Below are 10,082 nucleotides of genomic sequence, written 5' to 3' on the forward strand. Positions count from 1 at the left end.
GGTGTGGCTTCTTCCACATTCCTTAACCAACACCTCACTGTTCTAGAAGTACTCATTTGCTTCTTCACACTCTGGTCTGTCGTGGGACTGACTGGATTCCACACTTTCCTTGTGGCTCTCAACCAGACAACCAATGAAGATGTGAGTCAACTTTTCCTCTCCTCATTACATATTCTTCTACCAAAAGCCTATTCTCTAATTACCTGCTGGAGAACTGAGTCTCCAGGGCCTGGGAGGTTGAGGCAGGCAGAAGCCAGGTGAGGGAGATTGTTAAACCAGGTGTGTAGAAGAAAAAGCAGACTGCTTTGTTTGTTGTAGGGAATTAGGAAGAAGAGATTGAATGGTTGGGTGAGCACAAGGTCTTTAGCTGTTCATAGGTCCTTAAAAGCTAACTGGTGCCTCTGGGTTTGGAATGGAGAGGGACAGTTGCACTGAATAAGTCCTTGCTTTTAAAAAGTTACCGACTGGGACTTCCCTGGTGGCGCAGTGGTTAAGAATCCGCCTGCCAATGCAGGGGACACCGGTTCGAGCCCTGGTCTGGGAAGATCCCACATGCCGCGGAGAAACGAAGCCCATGCACCACAACAACTGAGCCTGTACTCTAGAGCCCGTGAGCCACAATTACTGAGCCTGCGTGCCGCAGCTACTGAAGCCTGCATGCCTAGAGTCCGTGCTCTGCAACAAGAGAAGCCACTGCAATGAGAAGCCCGCGCACAGCAACAGAGCGGCCCCCGCTCGCCGCAACTAGAGAAAGCCCGTGCACAGCAACGAAGACCCAATGTAGCCTAAAATAAATAAATGAATTAAAAACAAAAAGTTACCAATTAATCCATATTCATTGTAGAAAATCAGGAAATACAGATGAGCAAAAAATAGCAAATAAGTCCCTTTAATTTTACCTCATAGGCATCACCATTGTCAATGATATGATCTATAGTCTTCTAGACTTGTCTAGACTTGTTCCGTGTTTGTTTATGTGAATATATTATGTATTTTTAAATGGAAATAATACATAATGCTCAGGTATCTGCTTTTGTACTCTATTGTGAATATTTTTCCATGGCTATGCATGTATTTCTTTTTTTTTCTGTTGTGGTAAAAGACATAAAATGCACCATCTTTTTTTTTTTTTTTGGCTGCGCTGGGTCTTCGTTGCTGCACACAGGCTTTCTCTAGTTGCGGTGAGCGGGGGCTGCTGTTTGTTGCAGTGCATGGGCTTCTCATTGTGGTGGCTTCTCTTGTTGCGGAGCGCGGGCACTAGGCGCGTGGGCTCAGTAGCTGTGGCGCAGGGGCTTAGTTGCTTCGCGGCATGTGGGATCTTCCTGGACCAGGGATCGAACCCGTGTCCCCTGCAGTGACAGGCGGATTCTTAACCACTGGACCACCAGGGAAGTCCTTAAAATGTACCATCTTAAACCATTTTTTAAGTTTACAATTCAGTGGTATTAGTACATTCACATTGTTGTGCAACCATCACCACCATCCATCTCCAGAACTTTTTCATCTTCCTGTGCTGCATGTATTTCTTCAACATAATGTTTAATATAAGCCTTGGCTTTTATCTTGCAGATCAAAGGCTCATGGACAGGGAAGAATCGTGTCCAGAATCCCTATAGCCATGGCAATATTGTGAAGAACTGCTGTGAAGTGCTGTGTGGCCCCTTGCCCCCCAGGTACTCAGAGGACTAGAAGATCCTGGAACTCTTGGGACAAGCAGTTTGACCTGATCCTGTCACCTGGTCTGATGCATTCTTCTGAACATGGCCTCTTCCTGTCAAAAGAGGTCTTTCCAGGGATTGTCCCTTGGTGCCATATCTACATGGACCATAGACCATGGGCTGGTTGTTTTGAAGGAATGACCTTTCATTCTTATTTTATCTGTTTGTTCCCTTGTTAATGTGGTATTCCCTGGTTTGTGGAAGAAAAAGTGAATGGAAAGTAGGAGATATGTGCTAGGATCAGACTAGACTGCCAAAGGGCAGGTTTATATTTTCCAGCACACACAGGAAGATTCAGTGGGGTGGGTGGGTGGAGAGGTGGATGCAAAGTGCTTTGTTAACTCTCCTGTCTCCTTCAGTGTGCTGGATCGAAGGGGTATTTTGCCACTGGAGGAAAGTGGAAGTCGACCTCCCAGTACTCAAGAGGCCAGTACCAGCCTCTTGCCTCAGAGCCCAGTAAGTGTTCCTGACTTTTTAAGGCTTTTAGACTTTAAGACTGAGTTGGGGATAGAGGGTGTAGACTAAATTTACACCTTAGAGATATAATTAGGCAATTTTGTGTCCAATCACTCCAGCTTCCCTGTTTCTGCTTCTGCCCTGACGTTGCCTTAAGATCTTTGTGCCCTTGACATAGATTGAGATCTAGTCATTTCTTCAACATTCTGTGCCAGCCAATGTGCTAGGTGCTAGGGATACACCAGTGAACACGTCACATGATGCGTCTGCTCTTATGGAGCTCATTGTCTAGTGGGGACGAGAGAAAACAGGTTATTAGTCCATGTAGTGAAAAGTGCCTTGATGAGGGAAGCATAAAATGCTATAGGAGCAATGACAGGGGTCAGGGGGGTGGGTTGGAGTTAGTGGTGTGGTTACCTTGGTAGAAGGAGGCTTCCTCACTGGATTATGCAGATGTGGAAACTCTCCTAGCTATACTGATCACATATGCTTTAATAAAGTATGTTCCTAAAAAGTTATTAGTTGAACTTGCTTTTTTTTGTAATAGCTCTGTTGAGATATAATTCAGATACCATAAAATACCTGTTTAAAATGTAGGATTCACTGGTTTGTAATATGTTCACAGAATTGTGCTATCATCACAACAATCCATTTTAAAACATTTTCATTGCCCCCCCCCCAAAAAAACCCCTGTACCCATTAGCAGTCACTCTCCCTTTCCCCCCAGTTCCCTCAGCCCCATCCCTAGGGAACTATTAATCTACTTTCTTTTGCTGTAGACTTCTGTACATTTCATATAAATAGAATCATATTATATGTGGTCTTTGGTGACTGGCTTCTTTGATTTAGCCTTGTATTTTCAAGGTTCATCTATGTTGTAGCATGTAGCAGTACTTCTTTCCTTCATATGGCTGAATAATATTCTGTTATATAGATAGACTACATTTTATTTATCCATTCATCAATTGATAGACATTTAGGTTGTTTCCACCTTTTGGTTATTATGAATAATGCTGTAATGAACATGTGTATGCAAGTTGTTTTTTTTTGACACAATTCAGATTTTTTTAGCAGATATTTTTAATATTTATTTATTTATTTACTTACTTACTTACTTACTTACTTACTTATTTATTTTTGGCTGTGTTGGGTCTTCGTTTCTGTGTGAGGGCTTTCTCCAGTTGCGGCAAGCAGGGGCTACTCTTCATCACGGTGCGTGGGCCTCTCACTATCGTGGCCACTCTTGTTGCAGAGCACAGGCTCCAGACGCGCAGGCTCAGTAGTTGTGGCTCACGGGCCCAGTTGCTCCGTGGCATGTGGGATCTTCCCAGACCAGGGCTCGAACCCGTGTCCCATGCATCGGCAGGCAGATTCTCAACCACCGCACCATCAGGGAAGCCCCTGTATGCAAGTTTTTACATGGACATGTGTTTTCATTTCTCTTGGCTATGTACATGGAATTGAAATTGCTGGGTCATATAGTAACTTTATGTTTAAAGGAACTGCTGTACTGTTTTCCAAAGTGGCTGTACCATTTTTCATCCCCACCAGTCACATTTGAGGGTTCCAACTTCTCCATATCCTGGGCAACACTTGTTATTATCATCCAGCAGTTTGATTCTAGCCATCCATCCTAGTGTGTGTGAAGTCGTATCTCACTGTAATCTTGATTTGCATCTCCCTGATGAACAGTGATGTCGAGCATCTTTTCATGATTTTATTGGCCATTTCTGTATCTTCTTTGGAGAAGTGTCTATTCAGATCCTTTGTCAATTTTTATTTTTTATTTTTATTTTTTGTGGTTACACGGGCCTCTCACTGTTGTGGCCTTTCCTGCTGCAGAGCACAGGCTCCGGACGTGCAGGCTCAGCAGCCACAGCTCACGGGCCCAGCCGCTCCGTGGCACATGGGATCCTCCTGGACTGGGGCACGAATCCGTGTCCCCTGCATTGGCAGGCAGACTCTCAACCACTGCGCCACCAGGGAAGCCCTTTTGTCAGTTTTTAAATTGGGTTGTTTGGGGTTTTTTTATTGTTGAGTTCTTAATTCTGTATGTAAGTCCCTTATCAGAGAAATGATTTGCAAATATTCTCCCATTCTGTAAATTGTATTTTCACTTTCTTGATGGTATCCTTTCGAGCACAAAAGATTTCAATTTTGGGACTTCCCTGGTGGTCCAGTGGTTAAGACTCTGAGCTTCCACTGCAGGGGGCGCGGGTTCCATCCCTGGTTGGGGAGCTAAGTTCCCACATGCTGCGTGGCACAGCCAAACAAAAAAGATTTCAATTTTGATGTAGTCTAATTTGCCTATTTTGTTGTTGTTGCTTGTGCTTTTGTTGTCAGATCTAAGAAATCATTGCCTAATCCAAGGGCATGAAGATTTATCCTGTTTTCTTCTAAGAATTTTAGAGTTTTAGCTCTTAAATTTAGGTCTTTGATCCATTTTGAGTTAAGTTTTATATATTGTGTGAGGTAGAGGGTTTAAGTTCTTTCTTTTTTTAAATTAATTTTTTAAATTTATTTATTTTTGGCTGCATTGGGTCTTTGTTGCTGTGCATGGGCTTTCTCTAGCTGTGGCGAGCAGGGGCTACTCTCCGTTGCGATGCGTGGGCTTCTCATTGCGGTGGCTTCTCTTGTTGTGGAGCACGGGCTCTAGGTGCGTGGGCTTTAGTAGTTGTGGTGCACGGGCTTTGTTGCTCTGCAGCATGTGGGATCTTCCTGTACCAGGGCTTGAACCTGTGTCCACTGCATTGGCAGGTGGATTCTTAACCACTGAGCCAGCAGGGAAGTCCCAAATTCTTTCTTTTGCATGTGGATAGCCAGTTGTCTCATGGATAGCCAGTTGAAGATTATTCTTACTCCATTGAATTGTCTTGGCACCCTTGTCAAAAATCAATTGAGCGTAAACATGAGAGTTTGTTTCTGGACTCTCAGTCCTATTCCACTGATCAATAAATTTATTCTTTTTTTTTCTTTTTTAAAAAATGTATTTATTTATTTATTTTTGGCTGAACTGGGTCTTTGTTGCTGCGCGCAGGCTTTCTCTAGTTGCCGTGAGCAGGGGCTAGTCTTCCTTGCAGTGCAAGGACTTCTCATTGTGGTGGCTTCTCTTGCTGTGGAGCATGGGCTCTAGGCGTGCAGGCTTCCGTAGTTGTGGCGCACGGGCTTAGTTGTTTGTTCCACAGCATGTGGGATCTTCCTGGACCAGGGCACAAACTCGTGACCCCTGCATTGGCAGGCGATTCTTAACCACTGTGCCATCAGGGAAGCCCCAGTAAGTTTACTCTTAATTCCAGTATCACACTGTCTGGGTTGCTGTAGCATTGTAGTAAGTTTTGAAATTAGGTGTGAGTCCTCCAAATTTATTCTTTATTCAGTTGTTTTGGCTGTGGCCCCTTGTATTTCCATATGAATCCTAGAATCAGCTTGTCAATTTCTGCAAAGATGCCAGGTGGAATTTTGATGGGGATTGCATTGAATCCTTAGATCAATTTGGGGAGTATTATCATCCTAACAAGATTAAGTCTCCTGAGCCATTAACACATGGGCTGTCTTTTCATTTATTTAGGTCTTTTAAAATTTCTTTCAACAATGTTTTGTAGTTTACAGAGTATAAGTTTTACACTTCTTTTGGTACACTTATTCATAAACATTTTATTATTTTTGATGTTATTATGAATGAAATTATTTCAGATTGTTCATTGGGAGTATATAGAAATACAATTGGTTTTTTTTTTTTTTTTTTTGCGGTACGCGGGCCTCTCACTGTTGCGGCCTCTCCCGTTGTGGAGCACAGGCTCCAGACGCGCAGGCTCAGCGGCCATGGCTCACGGGCCCAGCCGCTCCGCGGCATGTGGGATCTTCCCAGACCGGGGCACGAACCCATGTCCCCTGCATCGGCAGGTGGACTCTCAACTACTGCGCCACCAGGGAAGCCCAGCTGGTTTTTTTGTGTATTGATTCTGTATCCTGAAACCTTGCTGAACTTTTTTTATTAGTTCTAATAGATTTTTAGTAGACTTGAACTTTCTTTTAAAATCAAATTCTCCTGGAATTCCCTGGCGGTCCAGTGTTGAGGACTTAGCACTTTCACTGCCATGGGCCAGGGTTCAATCCCTGGTTGGGGAACTAAGATCCCACAAGCCACGCAGTGCGGCCAAAAACAAGAAATCAAATCCTACTCTTAGGTGAATGCTATTTGTAAGTTAGATAATTGTTCTCTACTTTGCCTTTCTTAAATTTTTAATTTTCTTTTCTGAAGTACAGCAAACTCATGTTTATATATCATTATCATCATTTTGAATATTGTTTTTCTGATGGGTCTGATCCTAAATCATTACAGTATAGGTTAGTGATTCTCAGTTGAATGTGGGGAAGGGTGGTATTTTAGAATCACTCAGGAGGCATTTTCAAACCAGATATACCATCTGAAGATTTTACCACCCCACCCTCTTTGGTTTAGAATCACTGTTCTAGGGAGGTATGTGTTAGGGCCGAAAGAAGATTGAGAAACCACCATGTCAGGCCTTGTTAGACAAGTATGTTATAACATTCTGTTGTGAAGGAGGGAAAGTGGTCTGTGTAATTATTTGTGGTCCCTTTTATTATTATCATGCATAATAATTGAACCATCTGTCCACAACAGACAGTTAAGAATAGAACTCAAATAAACTTCAATTGCCTTCTGCTGAGAAGACGAAAGTCTTGTCTTGGTTCTGAGTTTGGTGTTGGTGGCGGCGTATCTGTAGCATCAGTGTGGTTGATGGGTTCAGACGAAGAGTTCAGTGTCTATGGATTATCTCCATTTGGATTTTGAGGGAGAGCTTTGTATTGAATTTGATATCTTTTCCTTCTCAGGCTCCAACAGACCATCTAAGCTCCGATGAGATGCCGGAGGACACCAGCACTCCTGAAGAGATGCCACCCCCAGAGCCCCCAGAGCCCTCACAGGAGGCCACTGAAGCTGAGAAGTAGCCTATCTATGGAAGAGACTTTTGTTGTGTATGATTAGGGCTGTGAGAGATTTAATGGGAGAAGATAACCTGAGACAGAGAGCAAGTAAGCTGTTCCTATTACTGTTTTTCTTTGGTCTTTATTCACCCAGTTGTAAACTGGCATTTTCTTGCTGCAAGCTTTTTTTACTTTCTGGACTCCAAGCAGTTGCAGAAGATGTCAGTCACCTCTGGTAACTGGACAAATGGGTCCCTTGGGCCCTGGCACTGGTTTTCCATGGCCTCAGCCACAGAGGCTCCTTGGACTCCCCTCTCTTCCCAGATCCCAGCTCTCCTGCTTGGGGTCACTGGCCCAATTCTGGGGTAAAGGTTCTTGAGACTGGCTCAAATCCTCTCAGGCTGCTGCACCTCATGAGTCCAGGGGCAGTCACAGAGAACTCTGGCCAGGGAATTCTAACTGGATTCTTGAGGCCTTCAGAATGGAGGGGGATGGAGAGTGGGGTTGGAAGATTCTCCTGGCTACAAAGTGCCAACATTGCCAGCAAATCCTTTCAGCAATGGGGCAGGCAGTTTCCACTTGTTGTATTTATTCGTGCAGCTTCTCCTTTGTCCCCTGTCCACTCTCTAACACCCAAGCCCCACTCTTTTCCAGTGAGATATATGTAAGTAATTGCAGTATAGATAACAATTCACATTTCTTGTAGACTACCCAGAAACTTTTTAATACCTGTGCCGTTCTCCATAAGAACTTATGAGATGCCAACGGCACGGCCCCTCCCACTCTCTGTCTCATCTCTCCTCCTCTCTCATTAGCACCCCCCCCTTTTTTTTTTTTTTTTTTTTGCATAACGCGGGCCTTTCACTGTTGTGGCCTCTCCCGTTGCGGAGCACAGGCTCTGGACGCGCAGGCTCAGCGACCATGGCTCATGGGCCCAGCTGCTCCACGGCATGTGGGATCTTCCCGGACCGGGGCACGAACCCGTGTCCCCTGCATCGGCAGGCGGACTCTCGATCACTGCGCCACCAGGGAAGCCCCTCATTAGCCCCTTTTAATTTGTTTTCCTTTTGACTCTTGTTCCCGTTGGGAGCAGGAATGGCAGTAATAAAAGTCTGCACTTTGGTGGTTCCTTTTCCTCAGAGGAAGCCCGAGTGCTCACTTAAACACTACCCCCTCAGACTCCCTGTGTGAGGCCTGCAGAGGCCCTGTATGCACAAATGGGGAAACTAAGGCACAGAGAGGCTCTCCTCTCCTCTCCCCCTATGTCCCCTCAAAAAAGAAAAAAAAAAGAAAAAGAAAGGATAACCAGTACTTCCATTAGGCCTCGGCTGAGTGAGGAGGGAAAGCCCTGCACTGCTGCCCTCCTGGGGGACCCACTCCAAGGCCTTGGCCCACCGCGGGCTTGGTAACCACACCGGGGACTTCCTCCAGGCCCCGCTCTTCCAGCACTTCCACCGGCAGAGTCCCAGAGCCGCTTCACCCTGGGGGTGGGCTGTGGCCCCCAGTCAGCTCTACTCAGGACCTGCTCTATTTCAGGGAAGAAGATTTATGTATTATATGTGGCTATATTTCCTAGAGCACCTGTGTTTTTCTAAGCCAGGGTCCTGTCTGGATGACTTCCGGGGAGCGGGGGGAGTGTAAACCAGAACTTTTAATCTATTTGAAGGCGATTAAACTGTGTCTAATGCAAACTGCCTGCCTCCTCCTTCCCCCTTCCATTTCAAGAACCACCATGGGGGTGTGAATATCTTGGGGGGGTGGGGGGGGGGGGTGGGGGTTGAAGGGGGTGCTTGTTACTACGCATACTTCCATTTTCCAGGGGGCCCTTGGGTTGGAGAGGTAGCTCCCAAACTCTCCATTGACCTATACTACATTCTGGGTTGAAGTTTACCTTATTCTGGACTATGAAAAGAGGCCTTTCAAGGCCATGAACAGTGTTAGAAAGATTGGGAAGGTCAGGGGTTATATTAAATTAAGAGAACAAGTTCTTTAATAGGATATTGTTTTTATGCAGATGGATGCTGTTAATTGCAAATGAGTCTTGGTTATTAAAGCAGGCTCCTCAGGGCCTCCCGTTGGAAATATTTTGTTGGTGATCTTTTACAAGTGATGGTATATATTTCTTTTTAAATGGTCTGTAATCAAGATTCCTTACCAATTCTTGTCTCGCTCTTCCCAGTTAATCAGAAGTAATGAAATTCGGCCGCTCCTAGCTTTTTCTCTACGTCTTCCTATTTTCTTGTAGCAGGATTTGAGTTTAGCAATCCTTAGAGAGACAGAGAGACAGACTGGGACTCTGACTCAGATTCCTCTTTCTCATTCTTTTTCTGGCTCTCTCAGTTTTGTCCTTGTAGTTGGATTTTAGTTAGTTCAAAATAAGGCCAAGCCTGGAGAGTTGGGAAGATATTAGGTTTTTCCAGTTAACCTGCCAGTCAGATGACCTTAGTCAGTTCTCAACTCAGCCTGTCTTAGCCCATCTCCTCTCTCCTCCCTCAACTTACCTCAGTCACTCTTCTGTTGACCCTTTCTTTTTCTGAGGTGAAGGGTCAGAATGGAAACCCCTTATCATTAGTGTGAAATGATTTTTTAAAAAAAGCTTCTGCTTTTCCCTACTCCCTACCCTTGTTCTTTTCCTATATAAATCTTCTGCATTTAAGACCTTGGCCTGAAGATCTGTCCCGTTCATACCATGCACCAGCTGGGACTGTTCCTAGTCTGAGTTCTGATCAGAGGGGAGATTGAAGAATTGGTCCCTCCCAGGGGAATAGGCTTTAAATTGTTTGCTCTTTTCAATGGCTGACATTCTTTCCACCTCTCCCCTTCCTCCCCATTCCTTAAGTTTCCTATGCACCCCACTTCCCCAGACCAGGATGGTTGGCACGGATCCAAAACCTCTGGGGGTTGGTGGAATTTGGCTCTTTGAGGCCTCTTTTTTTCTTTCATGTCCCTTTGGCCCTG

The 10,082-nt window shown here is 44.9% G+C and overlaps 1 protein-coding gene across 1 annotated transcript in view; it reads left to right on the forward strand.

The window, feature by feature from the left end:
- The window catches only part of ZDHHC9 (zinc finger DHHC-type palmitoyltransferase 9), a 34,250-nt gene extending 25,435 nt beyond the window's left edge, over positions 1-8,815 (forward strand). The window contains exons 8-11 of the mRNA XM_060087627.1: positions 37-141; positions 1,570-1,673; positions 2,078-2,174; positions 7,032-8,815. Coding sequence (XP_059943610.1) covers positions 37-141; positions 1,570-1,673; positions 2,078-2,174; positions 7,032-7,148 — 423 coding nt within the window. The 3' untranslated portion in view covers positions 7,149-8,815. The remainder of the gene's footprint in view (positions 1-36; positions 142-1,569; positions 1,674-2,077; positions 2,175-7,031) is intronic.
- Positions 8,816-10,082: the final 1,267 nt, after the last annotated feature.

The sequence above is a fragment of the Mesoplodon densirostris genome, chromosome X (genome assembly GCF_025265405.1).
Source record: "Mesoplodon densirostris isolate mMesDen1 chromosome X, mMesDen1 primary haplotype, whole genome shotgun sequence".
NCBI classification, from domain to species: domain Eukaryota; kingdom Metazoa; phylum Chordata; class Mammalia; order Artiodactyla; family Ziphiidae; genus Mesoplodon; species Mesoplodon densirostris.